This window comes from Vanessa cardui, chromosome 15 (genome assembly GCF_905220365.1).
Source record: "Vanessa cardui chromosome 15, ilVanCard2.1, whole genome shotgun sequence".
Lineage (NCBI taxonomy): Eukaryota > Metazoa > Arthropoda > Insecta > Lepidoptera > Nymphalidae > Vanessa > Vanessa cardui.
The window spans coordinates 6,291,418-6,313,168 of record NC_061137.1 but is presented as its reverse complement, the minus strand read 5'-3'; the positions used below and the strand labels follow the sequence as shown (position 1 = coordinate 6,313,168).

The window sequence follows — 21,751 nt, the reverse complement described above, 5'->3', positions numbered from 1 at the left end:
ATAGTTTTTTATTGCATATATATTAAATAGAGATTTTGCCAAGCTTAGCAACGTATGTAACATTTATCTTAAGTGCTCCTACTCTAATGTTTGATGAAGTAATTTAATTTGAGAAAGTAATATTTAAAGGTCGCCAAAAGTAATTACTTTGACGATTTGCTCAATATGTAACCATTAAATTGCATATTCATTAATTACATCGTATCGAGATGACATACGAGACGAGATGATATGCTACATTTTAATAGACATATTATCGTGTATCTAAAACGATTCTTGAATGTAAATTAAATATAACTTACCTTGAAACTAGAATTTTTATCGTAATTGTACTGATCTAGAGGATTCGTCATGGTGATGACATCGTTAACAATCTCTGGTGTCCGGAGCGTGGTGTTGCCGGCGCCCTCTGCCGCGAGGAGGTTCATCATGGCGGCGCTGAGGTTCACGTTCACGCTTAGATACGCCCCCGACTCCCCGTCCGTACCCACCGCAGCCGTCGGCGACGGGGAAGTGTCCTCACATTTAATCGTCGGCACAGCTGAGCTTATGCTCGACGAATTCATTATATCCTTGTAAGGAGCCAGCTTCGCTTCTTTTTGGTTACGTTTCACACTAAAACTATCGGTCAACGAATAAACACTAAGTCTATATCACGATTACGCACTATCACTATGTCCTAACGCTAAATATCACTGATTGTGGTAAACTGGTTCCCAATGGCACTTAAGTCTTCCGATAGAAGTCTTCACAGGGAGGTAACGTTGGTAACGACGTGACGCTATCTGAAAATAAAAGAAAAGCTTGTATGAGTACAACGTTTTGCTTAACCATAAATTTGGCGATTGTTTACCCTCAAATAAAACAGTATGTTAATGCGCAATAAAAATCTCGCAAAGGGCAAGTCTCGGTTTCGCAATTCGGCGGAGCCCCGGTTTCGCAAGAGCCCGCAGCAAGTTTTTAATTAGAGCTATCCGAGCATCGCGGCCTCGTATCCAGGATGCAACTTCAATAAAACGCTTTTTTACAGGCACCAATTGAACGCGCGCTATAAAATTAAAACTAGCGCTTTTTACGACGCATTTTAACGCTCTTCCGTATAGCGTGTCGTCTTGGCCATTGTTCGAACGGGCGCGGTATCGTGCGGATTACCGCGACAAGGACATGAATGGATTAAGCCATTAGCAGACACCACGATATCGATGTTAGTATAGTCAACAATGTGAACAAATTCGGGTGCTCGATGTTCAACTAGGACGCGCCGTGACTGAAAACACGATTCGCAAATGTGTTCAAAACAGGAGCTAAATGAGCTCGTTCCCTGCGTCGATAGATACGAGTCGAAAGCTGTACGCCACCTTGACCCAGCGTTTATAACGACGTATGTAGATATCTATAGTCATATCTGTCACGTAAATACAATAAAACCCTGAGTCTTGGTAACCTAGTTGCGTACAGTTTTGCTTATTCCTCTCGTGGTATGTAAGTAAAATTCCTCACCGACAGAAATATGGTTGGACGAGGCTTAATAGATTGTCGTCTTCAAGGTTCAAACCGCTTATAGGTATTTTCGACTGCCACTCCCCGTATCTGTTGTATCTCACATTGATTTATGATTCCATAATAAACTCATTGTGTAAAAGAATCGAATAATAATTTAGCTATTTTAAGTTTATAATTTTTAAGTTTTACGATACTTTATAAATAATTAGAAATTCATGAAAATTGTCACTTTATAAAAATGGTAAATAAGCTGATGTCGAATATATTTACCAGACTGTAATGTAGGATTTTTTTTATGTTAGATAAACATATTGACAATAATAAACTAATAAAAAAAATCGTTTTAAAAAACGAAAACATTCGACTCGCCGTTGACCTTCCGTTGGTAGCTGGCAGCTCGCCGTTTGTGAGTTAAGGAAACATCTGCTCAAATATCACGTATTGGCACGAATTATTTGACATTCAAATAATTAGAGAAAGCTAAATACGTTAATAATGACACTTCCTTAAAGGATATTTTAAAAATATATATGAAAGATTTTTAATCCTACATAATAACAGTTGTTTGAGACGCGTGGGCCGATACTACCATATAATATGCTAATACCTGGCAGTAGGACGTCCGTACCCCAAAAAAGGGAAATGAAAAATAAATGTATCCGGCCAATACTGCGTGGGCTCATATTAAGTCTTGACATATATATTTATTATTATTCTCTTTTTTACTTGACAACACTTAAACTCTTTTTACCAAATTTATACACACATTTCAATGAAGGGGAAAAATAACAGCAAATTACTTTGTCCTTTCTCAAATAACGCTAACGTATCTCACATTTCACTCGCACTTAGATATTTTTTTATGAAAATGAAAAGGATAGAGAATTCTAAGCTGAAGCTTTGAAGAAAGGGGTCGCTGAGTCTGATTCTACAACGTCATAAGGAACATTGAAAATGAAGTTGAGTCGTTTCTTTGTCCTCGTGTACGCTACGAGAAATAGGTAACCTACTTTAAGCCGCACCCGCTCACTAGCTACGAACGATTTAATATATGTCAACTTAATTGCATTAGTTCTATTACTGTTTAAGCAACAAGTCCATTATGAATGCCGGTTTTAAATACTCTATTTAATTTAACATTACTATATAAAAACGGAAGAAGATTTAATCCTTTTTATATGAAGTAATTTGTACTGTTTATCTTATGTGTACTTTACGGAATATGTGTATATAATATCTGAATAAAAAAATGCTAAAAGACTTGAAACATAAAATAATAAGTGGTCGTAAAGTAATGAATGAACGTAGCTTAATAGGAATATGAAGGTCGTTCTACACATGAATCGCATGTGCATAATTTATAAATAATATTGAAATATATTTTTCATTTTAATATTATACTTGAAAATGTTGCTAAATTATAGTTTTTTTAATGTTTCCGAGATATGTAATTACACAAATTAATATGCTTGTGCTTATTTACAACTAAATATAATTGAAACCAAACGAGTCTGCTTTATTTTAAACGTAACATTGTATTACGTATAAAGTAATACATAAGAAATGTATACGGTTTTTTTTATGATAACGCTGTTTTTTGCTCTGCTTGGGATATTTTAAAGATGAAGATGAGATAAAATGGAAATGTAAAAAATATTAATTTGTTATATTATTGCAATTCCGCAATGCACATTTTGTTATGTAATAATAACTAACTGACCTATAAATTAATGTTATTGACCTATAATTAAATGTCAAACATAGATTAATCAAAACTATTTAACCGGATATATAGATTACTTTATTCCTATAACATAAATTAAAAAAAATACTTTACTTAATTTTAGTTACATTAATATATTTTAAATTATAATTAGCGGTTAATCGATCGGCGTTGCGTTTAATAAATTATATACCACATAAATAAGAGAAGGGAACTTAGCAACCTTTGTCCGTTTTAAGTCAATTAACAAATACGAGACCCTTCGATTTAATATATATTTTAAATGATACATGAGCATTATATACAAGTGACTAACCGTGTAAGATTGATTACTTATTTGAGACCTAACCTTAACCATAACGAGATCATATCATTTATTTACCTGTCAAACTACACACGACATAATAGCGAAGAATGTCACCAGTTTTGTGACCGTACAAAGAAGAATATTGCAATTACAAATTAAATATTATTAATATACAACTCATACATCAAACAACATATTTCTACTATTCACGGCAATTATGACATTTCCTGGCGACATATCAGAGGACTACGTTTCATTGGGGACTGTAGCAATTCAGGTAGTCCTACCGGTTGTTTTTTTTTTAATAAACAACTGCAATTGACTCAAGGCGTTTTCAAATAGAAATATAAAAATTAAATTATAAATACAATTATTATTCTTCCGCTCAGCAGCAATATCGTTTTGTGATTCGGTTAATTTTTTGCAATAAAGTTAGCAAGTGTAATTTACACGAAAAAGGGGCAAATATCATAAATACTAGTTGTAACCCATTGACTGCGTATAAAAGAGTTTATACTTCTTATAGTTCCAGTGTCTATGGTTAAAAGTAAATTTATTATCAGACAAAATCAATAAAAAATCGCATTATAACGTAATATAATCGCACTATAAATAATAATGTTCTGCAAACAGACGGTACCGACAAAATTTAATATTCCGTTCTGAGATGAGATGTTTATGAGATTTTGGTGTCCATTCCTATGTCTGTATGGTATCCTAGCCAAATTGAAATTTGGCACAGTGTTAGAAGCTGTTTGTCTATGTCGATGAAAAAAGAAACAAATTTATTGACAATATAACATAGGCATTTATTTTAAATACAAGATAAAGATATTTGTTTAAAAAAATGACAATAATTTAAAATAAAAATTATAATTTTATATCGTGGTAACAACCGTAAAATAACTGACCTTACATTTTAATGAATGTAATTGATTAAACATCGAAGTAAATCTAATTCACGATTTGTTATAGAATAATTGCCAGTTTCTGATTTAGCATTCCAGTAAGTTCAATGGGTATAATATGTTATATATAATCGAATGAAATTATTCGGAACGTTACATACCAATTATTTTATATGTTAACAATTAATTGTTAAGCATAACAAGCAAAATCGTTAAAAAAGATTGATCAAATAAATTTATATAATAAATAAGTATTCCTTATTTAATATAACAACATTCTCATTATGACAAAATGTGCAAAATTATTCGTTAAAAAAATGACTAGTGCGTCTACTAAAATAATTTATTATTCGAACATGTGTAAAAATTCTAGCTCGAGGCAAGAGTTGAATTGGTTTATTTCGCATTGAATCAAGAACCTTTCATCGAAACGAATAGCTAAATAATAAATAAAACTCATTCGTATACCAGGTGGGCGAGGCTGTATCTTACATAATAAAAGAGCGACTTGTAAGATGAATAATTTTACACAGTAATTTATGTTAAAAACAAGTACGACTTCGACGTCAAAATAGTAGATTTTGTTCAAGTTATTTCAAAGTTGTTATACCTAGATTTAATATAATAGAAAATACTGAGTAGATAATTTAATTATATGTATTTACCGGGATGTCTTGTACGTACAATATAAATATGAAACAAAGCGCTTACAAACGGAATTAGAGACAAACAAATGTCAAAAGATTAATAAAAAAAATAAATAAACGTCAAAAAGGCACAGCCAATCGTCATTATGTATTAGCCTTACTGACTGATTGCAATCCTGTTTAACAATAATTACTTATTTACGCCTCATTCAACAGAGTTTTATTTACATAGTCGAATTTATTTATACAATTAATTGATTTAATATTTTAAATGACGGATGTTTAGAACTCGCCTAAGCCTATTTATTTTATCATAAGTCATTAAGGTCAATGACATCAGTATAACTGGATCTACCTTCCGTTTTGAGACAACATTTGAAATAAATACATAAATTATTAATTTATTTTATAAAAATCGAAACCTAATGCATCGGTATAATAAAAAGGAAAATAAATTACTTAATTAAGTACTTAAAACTGGATGCGAGTAGCCCAAGAACGATCTCAGTGGCGTGCAATTGGAGAGGCCTATGTCCAGCAGTGGACGGAAATGGGCTGATGGATTGGATTGGATTGGTACTTAAAACAAAATTAAACTCTACGTATTAGTGATGTTATATACAAATTAAAAATCATAAGTGGCGATGTTCTTAGCATCTCTACTCATAATCGTTTTCTCGTGTTAAACCAAATGATATATTTAACTTATTTCTGAACGTAGCAACAGAACCGTGTCCTTGACACTCGGCAGCGGGCAAAAACTATCGGCCGCAATTTCGGCGTCGGTGGGTGTGTTCAGAGTAAACCGAAACACACACTACGGCACACCATAGAATAAAATTACGTAGACAGTACAAACGTATGAATTTTTAAAACACTTTAAACTTCATGCTTAAAATAAATCATTTATTTCTTTAGATTTGACTTTTTTGGTAACGGAAACACACTTTATAAAATTTACTAAGTTTTCCTATGTATAATAGACGCAACAATTTCTATAAATTTGGTAATAAAAAATTAAATAATCACATTCCTCGTAATTAAAAACAAAATGTATGTGTAACAAACATTCGTGGTTCGGCTTTCAACTTTTGATACCCATTAAAATTAAAAATTACACGCGTTAAGGAAAGTAGACGTAATTTATTTTAATACATCATAAAACTTAACTACTGATCTACTTCACATTTTATTGCCTCACCTTGCCCCATTTTTTTCATTTAGGGTGTAAAACCTACAGTATAATTTATTAATGTCATTTACGAGTTCAACTTTGTAGTTATTTACTAACCAGAAGGCTTTTTTATGAGTTATAATTGTACGATTCTTGTGTTTTTTAGCTTTGTCACTTCTGATTTTTTTTAATCTAATCGTCTGCCGTATAATTCAGCGCCGGTTTTTATGTATTCACTTATACATCGCGTAAAAGGAACAAAGGAAGTTTGGCAACGCATTGTTCGCTCGTTTTTCGCGTCTGTCAAGTTGTAGACGAAAAAAATTGCATTGAATATTGACACCCACACAGTGTCTTATGAATATTACGACGCGACGCAACCGAATACTCTATCTTGATCCCGACTGACTGTTATAATTTTTCTATTATGACTATTATTATATTACTACTAGTAGTCGCCTGCGACTTCGCTCGCTTTAGATGGTTGGTTGTCATATATAAGGCAAAAAAACTAACCTATGTTCTTCCTTGGAGTTTAAATTTACTTTATACCAAATTTCATCAAATTCGCTTCATTGGTTTGGTCGTGAAAGAGCGACAGACATATTTACTTTTACATTTATAATATTAGTATAGATACAGATGAAATAAGTTATTTCCGAATATAACTTATTTAATATACTTACAATTATTGTTATTATACTATATTTACATTAAACAAAAAACAAATCCACGTTAACATTTATTACATCTGTTTGTCAATGCCATAACGGAAAAAAACCACTGCTTTAATTTGAGCCCAAAAATAAATAGTTATATCATTTGTTAACACATAATGTTATTATGAATAGTTAATGAAAGGATTTATCTAAAAATATATATTGAGGTAGACACAAGTGTTTTCAATAAAAAAATGTTTGACGTAACCTTACATATGAAATAGGTACAATAAATACGTCCTTAATTTCATTCGCAGTACCTTATACTTATTTCCGTCGTTTAAACTTCGATGTGTTGAAATAATAAATCAAACGATAATTTTATAATGGGGTAATGATTGATATAAAACATAAACAATTTATTATTAATAGTCTTTTAATCCTTTTCATTTTTATTTTACATAAAACCATAGACAATTCACTAGAATTATTATTTATATACAACCTTCATTAAATGCATGTTATTATACGTAATGCCTAGTCTTACTGCAATCACGATTAACGTACCTATAACATCTGTACAGTATATATTATTTCACGAATTATTTTGATAGGTGTACAATTAATATAATAGCTAGCGTTCCATTCGAATAATCTTTGAATGAATGAAATATATAACTGTCAAAAAACAAAAAGATTGAGATCTTATACTGAAGCCGTGAATCGACAACCGCAAAAAAATTAGTTCCTGAGAGAGTACGTTTTTAGATGATTACAATGTAAAAAATAAATTGAAATCATAATACAGGTAATAATAGACCGTTTTTAATACCTTAACATTCCAAAATGAAGGAGTTATTGCGTAAAACGGATAAATTTTAGTTACTCACTTAATTATTGTTTTAATTATGCGTTGTGTCACATGTCGCTGAAATGAAACCAAATGTAGAGCTTGGAAAGTTGAATGTACATAGGTTATGCCATACGTGACCATATTTCCCATTTTGAGTAGGTCAGTCTCTGCGTGGTCCATTGTACTCAAAATTTCACAATGTTCTGCTATAACAAAACCCGCCAGCCGAGACAATGATTAAAATGGGCCCTAAAAACCTGATATTTCACGGCATCAACAACCTTTTTGTTTAAATTTTTATTTTCTATCTAAAGGCTTTTCTTGAATATAGTGTATTTTAAGAACTGACAATAATGTCATTGACCCTCGTTTTACATGGGAATTCACATTTTAGGGTTTACCTAAACTGTAGGTACATATTTTCGGAATTAAATTAATATTAATTGAATGTATATTTAGTACTACAGACATCACCACGCGGACTAACCGCAATCTTAATATGCAACCTAAAAACGAGTAGGTATGATGTGTATTTATGTGAATTTCAAAATATAAATGGATAATTCCATTTTCCTTCTGTTCATGTTCAAAGTCAAGGACACATATACAATATTGATCATTATTAAATATTTAAATATTCAGTATACATAGAGATTTTGATGAAGTATTATTCTTTTTTTTTTTTTGTTATAGATTGGTGGATGAGCATATGGGCCACCTGATGGTAAGTGGTCACCATCACCCATAGACAATGACGATGTAAGAAATATTAACTATTTCTTACATCGTCAATGCACCACCAACCTTGGGTACTAAGATGTTATGTCCCTTGTGCCTGTAGTTACACTGGCTCACTCACCCTTCAAACCGGAACACAACAATACTGCGTACTGTTGTTTGGCGATAAAATAACTGATGAGTGGGTGGTACCTACCCAGACGGACTTTCACAAAGCCCTACCACCAAGTAAAGTAAGTATTTATTTTTTACAGCGATACAAAAATACATTTTGCTTAAAATTTAAAGTAAAGGAAGAAAGATTATATCGAGCGTCCTTAGTCGCATGGCAATATTTTAGGCGATTTTAATAGTAATCCGTTTAAAACATTAAACTTTATCATGTAAAGGTACCTCGATCGAATTATACGAGCAATAAGATAATATTACGTGACCTAAGTAATTTATTTCAGCGTATAAAATCCAGCCCACGTTTATAACCGGAAAAACTGCAACTATTGATATCGTGGTGTTGCAATTTTGTCGAGACCTCGAACATTTTATGACAGGAAACTAATAAAATGATAATACCTGGAGACATACAAAACGTCGAACTAATTACTGGGCCTATTGTCCCGTACATCAGACCGTAGCTCTTATCGCTCAGATTATAAATACTAAAATGGAACAACGTGAGTTATTACTTAGGCAGTAACATATGTTTAGTTATTCATGTAAATAACAAAAAGTCATCATGTGGTCGTGAGCAGTGACAAGGTTGTTTAATTTAGTTTTATGCATGTGTAATTTTAGGTGCGCTACATAACATTTTTCATTGTCGATTAGAAGCATTGATACTGTCATCCGATTGTCCTCAAACGTAGATTGGTAGCTATTTATATGATTGCATAAGTAAACATACTTAAGTTACAAAGTGGCAAAACGCTTATGGCATAACAATACCGAATTGACATAATGTTAAATATACATTTAAGTGCCTTTATTTTACGCTTTGACGTGTAGAGAAATATGATTTATTTTTTAAACAGATATAAGTTTTGATTAAATAACTTTTTGTTATTATATATTAGTCCTGTCTTTAATTTTTTTAATTTAGTCTAAGCAAAAGTCTAAACTAATACGACCTATAAATATAATATTACATGGGTTTTTATTTTGTGTATGAACCTCATTAATCAATATTTGTCAGTAACCATTTTTTAAAGTGAATCATTTTTGTGCGTTTCAAGGTCGAATTTGAGTGCTAGATTAGTGTACGTAGGTACCTACTGTTCAAAAGGAAAACTATTTACGCTAATGTAACCAGTACTTCTGACTGTACTTGCTTAACAAACGCCCTGTTTTTATTTCTGAATCCTGGTTTCTAAATTTATTTTATATATATTCTATACATATATTTTTTTCGTTTATATTTCCACTGGCAACATCCAATTGTAATGGAGGCAACTGTTTTTTTATTCTGTACCTTATAGAAAATGTTTGCAAAATATTAAATATATAAAAAAGCTCAAGCACTCTTATTTATGATGTTAGTTAAGTCTAGTAAAATTATGGACCCATATTATGAATATAATTCATATTAATTGAATATTTCAACGTTTTAAATATAAAATGAAAAATATACATAAAACATCGTAAGTATATTTACACCACCCGTTAAATCATCTTTTTCTAATTCTATTGTTGATTGACAGCTGTAACCGCAGATCGACCTTGTAAGTTAAGCTCACGGATAACAACAATAATAAAACTCTATACAAAATGTATTAAATTTGAATAACTAGATGCGTAAATTGATTATTTTTATATACAAAGTCGTATTATAGGGTTTCGTAATTTTATTCACATTGGATGTATTGCTTATGCAATGCTTGTAACTCTACATTTAAATATTAAGGAAAAAATAAGTGTTTTTTATTAAAAATACAGCTTATGACTTTTTAGACTAGCAGAAATTGTGACAGCAATGTTTTATATAAAATAAAATATCTCCTGGAGGTCCGTTCCGGCTTTGCACGGTTGCAATACTGATACTAAATATTCTATAGAATTTGTTTATTTACGACATCACATTAGAAACTTCTAAAATTGTCAGCATTTCTTAACTACATTGTCCATGTACTATATAAAAAAACCTTCCTCTCGAATCACTCTATCTATTAAAAAAACCGCATCAAAATCTGTTTCGTAATTTTAAAGATCTAAGAATACATAGGGACGGGCAGCGGTAAGCAACTTTGTTTTATACTGTGTAAAGATATTATACAAATAGTCGATTACTCATTGTAAGAATAAAAAAGTACTATGGTAAGAATATACCATGGGTATAAAAAAGTTCCATCATTATTTTTAATCTCTGTCATGTTTGAAAATGAATAAACCTGTGACTTTATATTTCTATAGCAACTATGATTGATATTTTCTAATATCAATCATAGTCCTACATATTTTTAGGATCTATGGTGATTTTTTATTATTATATCATTATATAAATTTTAATACACTGTATGTATTTCTTATGTATGTATAGTACTAATACTTCTAGAGAGAACCGGTTACGGTATTAAAGTTCTTTTAAACTAATTGATACCATGGCTATACTATTCAAAGATAGAGTCAATTTTAAAATATTAAGTTCTATTTTACGATTTTTTTAAATCATTTAAATAGGAATTAAAACGAATAAATGAGAGATATACCATCCATAAAGATCGGTATTATACGTCATATTAAGTATTTCTTCCATCGTCCCTCATGCCTGTAGTTACACTGGCTCACTCACCCTTCAACGATACAATAATAATGAGTTTATTGCTGTTTGGCGGTAGAATAGAATGGGTGATACCCACAAAGTCTATTTGTATGAAACTAGCTTCACTATTTACCAAAAGCAAATCTTTAACGTTAGTTAATATTTCTTAATTATGCGTACATATGTATGTCTTGTCTTGTCTACAGTCTGTATTAGACCTTAAATGACGTATAATATGTAGGTATTAATAAAATCACGTACGCAATATCCCTTTTAAATTGTTACTACAGATTTTAATTCAAGGAAAACAAAACACTCGTTACCAATCTATACAATAGAATTCTTCGACCACAAAACTGGTTTAGTAGCCATAGTCATCCATATAAAAAAACTAAGGTCATAATTAAGTTTTTCATTCATATTATTATATTATATATATATTGTACAAACATCTACCCGCGACTTTATCCGTGAAGATTATTTATACCGAAATTTCCGTATGCTTGCATTTAGCTATCTAATAATGCTACAGTAGCGTGCAAAAGTTTTGGGCCATCCTATTTTTTATAAATATTACACAGCAATACGAAGGTAAAATAAATAAAAACAGTCGATTATAACAGATATTTATTTATTTTCCAAAATAACGATTTATATACATTGATATTATTCTCAAATAACATTTTTTTTTTCAAAATATTTCTATTAATAACTGTTCAACATATCGGGTCACACGTTATTATGTAAATAAAAAATCAAAAACCAAAAATAACAAAGGTGAATTAAGGATAATTGTTTTCTATTTAATTATTTGACTTAATACTTTGTTGCCATGCCCTTGGCAGCGATGACAGCAGCGCACCGACGAGGCATTGAGTCAATTAACTGTGAGATTCGGTCTTTTGGCAAATTTTCCCATTCTTTTCGCAAATGATTCCACAATTCCGTCTTATTGGAGTGATTTTCCGTTCCAACCCGAACCTTTAGGTCTTGCCACAAGTGTTCGATTGGATTTAAGTCCGGTGATTGTGACGGCCAGGATAGTACACGGACTTTTTGGCTCCGAAAAAAATTTTTGACAAGACGCGAAGTGTGTTTTGGATCGTTATCTTGCTGAAAAATCCAACCACGAGGCAAATTTTTTGTCGCAAATGGAAGCATGTGGTCTACCAGAATATTCTTATACATTACAGCGTCCATATTACCTTGAATTTCCACCAGCGGACCAACGCCATCAGCAAAAAATGCTCCCCAAACTTTGATGTTCCCACCACCGTGTTTCATAGTAGGAGTCTGATACCTTACATGATATCTAGTACCTGTCGGACGTCTTACGTACTTCCGACCATCGCTTCCAAACAATTGGAATTTCGATTCGTCAGAAAATAGCACTTTCCGCCAATCTGATGCTGTCCAGTATTGATATTTTTTTGCGAAGTCCAACCTAGCCTTCTTATTTTTTTTGCTAATCAGTGGTTTCTTCACGCCAATACGTCCAATCAGTCCCACGTCTTTCAGGCGTCGAGACACCGTACTGCGACTAATATTGGCTAGATTTTCGCTGCGTAATTCACGTGAAACATCAGCTGCAGTTTTTCGCGGATCGGCAACACACTTTCTTCTTATAATTTTGTCGACACGAACTGAAGTTTTTCGCGGCCTACCGCTGCGTTTTTTATCGCACAATAAGTTAGTTGTTTTATATTTGGAAATAATACGATTCACAGTACTTTTACCGACAGATAAAGCCCTTGCAATAAAACGTGAGCTTTTTCCCTCTGAAGAAAGCTTAATTACGATTTCGCGAACCTGAATGTTCGTGTGTTTCGCCATGGTGGCCACAAGATAGCTACTTTTCCTTTGTGGAATATTTTTTGACACCAGCAGGCATAAAAAATTAAACAAACCGGGAGTACAAAGACCAGGCGTGTAGTGGCCCGAAACTTTTGCACATCAATATTAGTTATTTTACGTAGTACACGTAAAATATGCTACGAACCAATCAAATGTTTGATGTTTTCGTCTATATTCGAACTATCTTACATATTTTAAACAATGGACCAATGAAAAAAAATTTTTTTTTTTCAATCAAATGGAAAAATCAGAGTGGCCCAAAACTTATGCACGCTACTGTATATCGAGACAAGCAATGAAAAAGCTACCATTTATTTATTTTTTACAGATAGTGACACTATATTACGAATAAAGAAGAACAGAGTATAAAGATGACAGGTAATAAATAGTGTTTCAATAAAATTAAATGTAAATTTTAATTACATTATTCTACTCCTCGTAAACAACACGATTTGATTTTTTTTATGGGCGTGAGAGGCTTTTACGTAACACGCTACCAGACAGACAGACGGAACAAATTTCCTATTATAATATTTGAACGGTTAAACTGCGCGTAAAATATACATATATAATCAAATAAATTTAAAAAAGATGCCGAAGACTCCACTTTCGCAAATAACGTGTGGGTGTGAAACCGGTTTGTCTCAAACGACAAAAAGACGGATCAAAAAATCCAAACGAAACAACCAAAATATCTCGTAAAAAATCGTGTATCTGTCGCACGTTATTTTCGATCTTTAATACATATAATATCAATATTGATATTAGCTCGTGATTTATGGTTATTTAACTTGTACGTTTAACCCGGATAATTGCCTTGATATTCCGTAAGAAATCACTTCGCATCTCAGCGGTGGAATGTTAAAACCAACTTACGGTGATACGCTATTTTGATGCCTGTATCCTTTAATTGTAAAAGTACTATAGTTTAATGTCGCTGCCTAACATTTCACTATGATGATAATATTAATGCCAGAAAACTTGCAACTTAAATAATTTAATTTAAAATAATTAACGCGAAAGCATTTGTTCTTATTTTTTAAATTTATTTAATAAGCTTTACGAAAACGCTTGCTATATATCATGATTGATTATTTAATGATGATAAAAATATACTAAGGTTTTCTATATAAACCTAGAGACCATTCATATAGTTTTAAGGAATTTATAGCCTTATTACTATTACATTACATGTTAAACGAATATATTTACTACATAGAGACGGTTTTACTAATTAAATAATTTCAATAATTATAATTTAATTCAAAAAACCGTGACCTGCAAAGTTAATAGCACGGGCTCAGTGGACTATAGAACTTAATGCTTATGTTTCATTAAGGAATCCCCCGAGGCGGTCACGCACTTGCTGTACGAAACGAAACGTACTAATCATATAACTATTGACATAACTTTTAGGTTTGCGCAAATTAAAAGCATAGCAAGCATTGTATCCGTTTATAAACATTTATAATTCGTGCTAGGGCTTTATACAAGGCCATGCGGGTAGATATCACTAGATATTCTACCGCGTAACAGCAATACCTAAGTATTCCGGGTTGAAGAGAAGAAAGCAATCGTACACAAAATTGATAACGTTTTACTTCCCGACGGTTGGTATAAGGAATGGCTAATATTTCGTACAGCACCAATGTCTATAGGCGATCGTGACTGCTTACCATCAGGTGGCCCATATGCTCGTCGGGTTTTTAATAGACTTTAATGTATTACATACAAATATATCTGAATCGCGCACACGGTTATTGCAACTTGGGTAGCGCTTTGCCTTCTGACTACTATTATTTCAAGCTAAAGAACTGTTAATCACAAAAATAACATATACCATATGTAACTTGCTTTATAAGTATTATTATATTTGATCAAATGTTTTACAGTTTAAAATATAAGTATACATATTCATATAGAGATATATATGAGAATTATCACAATAGTATCCCTTCACATAAATAAAATGATAATCAACTAATATCACTGAATTAAGTTATAAAACGACGATTGTAAATCATGTGGGTGCCGACTCCGTTAAGTGGCTGGTGTAGCATAATAAATTTCTTTGGATAATGTTCTTGTCACAACACATATTGCAGAAAATGCAGTGGTCATACCATAATACGTATACTTGTATATTTTTATGAATTCTACACTTTCCTTGATTGTATAAGTATTTTGAATATTCGATCAATTTATTATTCAATTTATTACATCGAATCCCTTCGAATTTGGTCACGTTGTATCGTTAAATTAGAAGATTTAAAAAAAACCGTTCATTCGCATTCAGTAGTGATCACATTTTAGTACCACTACTATATATCAGTTAGTTATAAATATGAATTCAAACCTTCGTTCTGGGACACTCCATCTATTGGTGAAAACCGTACCAAAATCTTTTCATGAGTTCAGTCTCAAAGCGTAATTATAACCATTATAATTTCTACTTTTATAAAAATAAATAGCATTTGTTTTTTAGTTATTTACATGTGTTATTGCCGACTCTAGTTTGCAGAATGTACTTTTTATTTAACTCCTACCTAGTTTCATATCTAATGAACATGCCAATTGTCAAAATAAATTCAAGTCATATGAATCAAGTTCATTTTATTTGATTAGGTTTTTATCTTTTGTATTTTTATGCCCACTGCTCTGAGATCCTGACCTATATCGCCGTCGTCCTAATCTATGCAGCCCACACCCAAACGTGCCTAACGAACACCTCAATGTCATTGCTGTATAACATTAAGCATATGCATGTGACTATTCACACGTACATCTATGAAATATCTTACATTGTATTGATTAACGAACATTTTTCCTGAATAAAGTTTGTCATAGTTTCACACTTATACAAGTTATATCATAGAGAACAAAAGATGAATTATTTGTTCATACAATTTTGTATATAATAATAATAATAATAAAAAAACAATAAACCGTTACATGTCAGCTGTGCGATCTTAGTGTGTAGAGACACTGACTCACTCACACTTCAAACTTCTCGAATTTTCTTCTCTTCTTGAATTCTCAAAACCAGCCAGTACTACATATTTTTTCCCAAGTAACATTTAAATATTTTGTTGATAAATTATGAATAAATAATTCATATTATTTAACACAAAGCAGTTTATATGTATAAAAATGTTTGTATTTGATTGACATAACTTTGTAATTCAAATAAATAATTATTATCAGTCCTTCTTCTTTAAGATTATATTTTCAAAGTTGCTTATATATTCGTGTAGTAAATTTCGCGGGAACAACAATTCGTAGAGCACAGCTAAGTGTGTATGTGGCTTCCTTAACAGTCACAAAAATAATATGTTAGCCGAAATAATATTTGTTCTAATACACAACCGCTAATGTAAATCAACAGAACCTTGAGAAAATATCTTCTACCGGTACACAGACATGTGTATACAACCAAATTAAAAACAACAAATTCAGTTTGTATACATTAATTACCTGATTTTAGAATTTTCAAATATTTGAAACTAAGATTTTTGACAGATCTTAATCTGTCAAATAATTATAAATCCTCGAAGAGAGTAACGCGGTTTATTAAACTCGAACCGTCGCCTCAATAAATTAAAATTTTAACAAAAAGAAAAACCGACTTAAAATAAAACACTATTTCAAAACAAATTAATATGCATCAAAAGTAAAAAAAAATACGTATTCAAAATGAAATGAAAAATATTAGACTACTTAAAAGTCGACTTATGATTATATAACATAGTTACAATTATTGTTATATTAAAATATCAAAAATCGATTCACCCAGTGCAAAGTTATGAGGTAACAAACAAAAACAAATTCAGACGAATTGATATCCTCCTCCTTTTTGAAGTCGGTAGAAAAGTAGAGTCGGCCGTAGCCCAGCCATGTAACGCATGCAGGCTGTTACTACGCTATTTATGAAGTATCAAGTTTTTAGATAAAGATCGTTTGATTGTTTTAAGTGTGCATCTGCATAACGTAATTTACTGGGTTAAGGTTACTTTCAAGATTTAAGATGGTCAATGACTATAAGATTTTCCTTAATAATATAAAACCGCATGCTATTTAAGTCCATTTAAATTATAAACTTAACGAATATGCCTAAAAATGCACGTTTTTGAAGTATATAATTTTTAAACATTATTATATAAAAATATCAATATTGCTTATTGCTTGAAATTATTAGTTAATCTAAGGAATGCGTTGCAATTTTGCCCATTTATAAACAATTATCCGATACGAATCGACTGACTGGGTATTATACGTTTATGGTATTAAACCAAAAACCTTAATATATCTAATTGCAAACTAAAATTGAATTATTATATTACAATGTATACTTATTTGTTTCCTATTACTAAAAATATTCAATAACGTATAAGATGTGTCAAAAAAGAACGCTGACAACGCAAGTATGAGACAAGCGAGGTAAACTACACTACTCCAAGTAGACTACCACTGGGACTAAGAATCCTTGACCTTTCAGGTCTAAATGAATTGGACCGGTAGCTAAGGCTTAGGTAAGGCAACTTTAAGGATATGCCCGAGTAATTATGGAAACCTCGTCTGTACGTGGCTTTAGATAGAAAGGGTAACACAACTGCTGCTAAAATCGCCAATTAAATTTTAAATTGTCATATTATAATGCATACACATTCTTCTTAATAGATAAAGGATATCAATTAGAAAATATGCTGTGATACTTTTTTTTCGTAAGTGATATTTTATCAGAAAAAGTTTTACTAAAAAGTATAATTAATTTCTAAACTTATAACACTCGAATAATTACCTGCACCTCCAAAGTCCTCTAATGTAAATTAATGTAAATCAAAAAACATGTTATTAAAGAAGGAAGTTGCTCAATAAAAAAAATTAATCATATTTATGATAAATGACAATAAAACATTAAAATATCGTCCATTAAATACAAACACAATATACAATGTAATAATAATTATCTTAAAATAGTATTGCCTTATAATGTCCATTTGTATAATTAATTTAAAGACAATAACAAAAACTCGCAAGTTTTTTTTAGACACGGTTGTATAATTCTATTAATTTTTTTATGATTACTATAATTAAAGACAAATCTTTTCCTCTGTCTGTCTTATAATCACATCACATCACACACTCATGTATAATGATCACATGTATAATGTTATGGGTACATTGTGACCTCGGGAGAGACATTAATTGTAAGTCTGATAGAGGCTGAGTTTACGATCGTTACGTCGCTTCGAGTGAGATTTTATAGCCCACTATACGTTAGTATCAACTATATAGGCCCCTTAACCACTATAATCTACTCAGTAATGTAGGATTTTACACGCCTTGAGGTTATTAGGTATTCTTTTATTAAAACCAACGCCTGTCAAGTAATTGTTCTAATAAAAATATCTCGTTTCGAGAAATGAATGAATGAAACGTTATGAATGAACTAGTTTATATTAATTAAAGTCTTGGTCGATTTATTTATAACTTTTTATACCTACAGATAACCATACCGCTTTAAATATGGCTCTCATCTGCGAAAAGCTCGTCGATATGTCGAGGCCGTGAGAGATTTCATGTAGTAACTTATTACATTAATTATATAGACCAGTTTGTTCACATCTTTGATCAAAATAACACATTAATCTTACTTTATATGTATTTGAATATAAAATCATTCATTGATAAACAAAATGAGGGACATTATTACACAGCAACCTACGATGTGACTACGGTGTGATGTTAATAAAGTATATGAATTGAAGTAGCGCTACAGCAAATCTGCTTTTAAATTACGTTGTCCGACAAGTAAATGCCTTAAAAGATCTCCACAAACCTACGCAGGCAATAACAGATAGGGTTACATGTGATACGTTCTGATGCCTTGGAAATCTTTGCTAACTCCTTCTTATTTAACGTGTAATTTGTTTCGCGGAATTCAAACTTTCACCTTTAAAACGTGTGATTAAAACACAATCAAATAAATATATATTATATATACAAAATCTGTATTATAAAATCTAAGACCGATGTTTTTGTTGTTTCTTTTTTTTTGTTCCGTTGCTTTATTCGTTTTTTTTTTTTTAATTATTACTTGAGAATTTATAGAATATAATTAATATTCCTTTTCATCTATTCTATATTTAAATTTGCTTAACTAATAAAATTTTATCACTGTAACGGCTGTTATTTTGCATAGATAAATAATAGTAATGAAAATGCATATAGGTATTTATAAGACTCAAAGACAATTTATCAACAGGTAAAGGATATGCATTTCTATAATAATTTTGTAAAAATCCCATAAAATCATTTACACAAACATGCCAAGCACTCACGAAGAACGATAACGAATCGGAAATATTCTCGTGAACAAATTCACTTAATGGAAATCCATTAGGTACGCTCGCCCACAAATTCTACGATTTTATTAATAGGTCACGCGTTCCATCTAGGTCATAATAAATTGGTAGAAATAATATTTTTAACCACTAAAAATCTTATATGTTTAGTGTATACATATAATATTTTAAATTATGGTTTTCTCTACACTTGTATTACTCAGACAGATGTATTGAAAATGTTCGTTTATTGACCAGGGAAAACCCGAATTCTATAAAACACGCTTGACAGTCAAATTGAGTTCAATTGCTGTTCCAAATTTGAACGAAAGATTATTAATATTAAAAGTTTAAACTGTTTGATAATCTATTTAAACCTCGTTAACGTCTACTACGCGCAATTTTGACGTTTTTCAGAGATTGTAAGCGTCGAATGAGTTTTAGTTTTTTTTTTTTAATTTTAAGATCAAGAAATTTCAAGCTCTTCCTAAAATTTCAATCGAATAGTTGATGGTCAACCATGTCTTGATTTAATAACAAGAACAGGTAATTTACCGAATTCGACAGTAATAAATTAGTTATTAGATAGTGAAACCTCGTGACGTCTGTTTTAGTTAACATTTGTAGGCCTCGTGTGACCTTGGATGCGGCCAGTTATAATTAATTAAAAAAACTTTGTATTAAAGTTTGGACGTACATCATTAATCATAAAACATTTCCTTGCTTCCAACTGTTCGTCTTTAAAAAAATAAGAAACGGAATAACGAATAATAAAGATACATCTAACAAATAATAAAAATAGATTTTAAGGCTATAAAAATCATAAAGGTATTTCGATAAAGTCGCTTGAATGTTATTTAAAAGTATTTAAAAAAATACAAAAACCTGCATGTATCCTCGTTTTTAAGGTCACCCATCAAACTATTGGCAATCACGGGCTAGGTCTTGCGTAAGGACTAGGCTAGCTACATAATGTATGTAAGTTAACCGCAGTAGCACATCAGGTGGGCGTGGCCTTGTTTGCGAAGGTGTCTCATTGGCGGGTTGTGAATGGCGGTTGCATTTCACTTAGATCTTTCCTGACTACTAAACAGCGATTTTCACGATTGAGTCATTCGATTTTACGGTTTTATCGACCTCCAAATTGAGGCAGGGCCTAGAACATTTGCATACTCTTTAATTGATTTTTTAATATTCATAATAAATTCTGATTTTATTTTCTTTCCTTTAACGGTGATAGAGAAGATAGCTTTTGTCAGTTAAATTTTGATTCTTTTGTAATATTGTCATTTACACAAAAAATATTATTAATAATTAAAAAAAATATATAAATTAAATCCGATAATCAAATATATGCTACAATCTTATAACAATATAATTCATTGCTTTGCATTTTACGATTTATTAATTTTGACAGGTATTCGTAATTTTTTATCTGTAAGGCCAATAGTCATTATGATTCTATAAACAATAACAAATACTGAGCACTTCATTGTCAATCATTTCGTAGAACGAAGGGAAATTAATTATAAAGATGTAATAAAAATATATCGTCGTAACATTTTTTGACTTTCATAATCGCCTGTAAAAATACATGACCAGACATTAAGAAATAGTTGAACAGTAATAAAGCATTAGCGAAAAATGTTCCTGCTCAAATATCACAGATAAAAAAAAATATAAAAAAAAAGAATTTACTGCTTTGATCACATCTGTTCCATAGACTACGACCTCGAGCGTTAAGACTTTGATTAGACATTCAAAATAACTAACAAAGACTCTATTTTCATAGACAATATAAATTCGGCTCACCGAGACAGGTGTAAATTAACCACATTCAATTTACTATCAAACTATTTTCATACAATTATTATCGACTTAAGATCTAGTACAAATTGGCAATAAAAAAAAACAAGCATTTCACGATAATATTACATATACAACAATGCGAAAACAAATGAAATCTACCTTCGCTTTGAAAATTTATTTAAAAAAAAAAAACAATTTACGAAACACATTTCATTAAACATGACCTAAATATTCGTACAAAGATACGAATCGCCGAAGTAAACGGCCGAAAGCTTGTAAGAAACGTTTAAAAAGTATTTATATTGGGAATTATATCCTAAAAGACGGCAAAACGCAAGGTCTCATCCATTTATTCATATAAACATTCGAAGCAGGTAAGGTCCGATCTGACCTAGATCTTATGATATATCGACAGGATACAAAGATATATGTATTTTCGCAAATCGTCATTGTACACTTGAATTGCAATACATCAAACAA

General features: G+C 31.1%; 1 protein-coding gene across 1 annotated transcript in view; it reads right to left on the bottom strand.

The window, feature by feature from the left end:
• LOC124535543 (activating transcription factor 3) overlaps positions 1-21,751 on the bottom strand; it is a 49,519-nt gene that overhangs the window by 8,377 nt on the left and 19,391 nt on the right. Inside the window, exon 2 of the mRNA XM_047111767.1 lies at positions 303-785. Within this exon, the coding sequence (XP_046967723.1) occupies positions 303-566 (264 nt within the window). The 5' untranslated portion in view covers positions 567-785. The remainder of the gene's footprint in view (positions 1-302; positions 786-21,751) is intronic.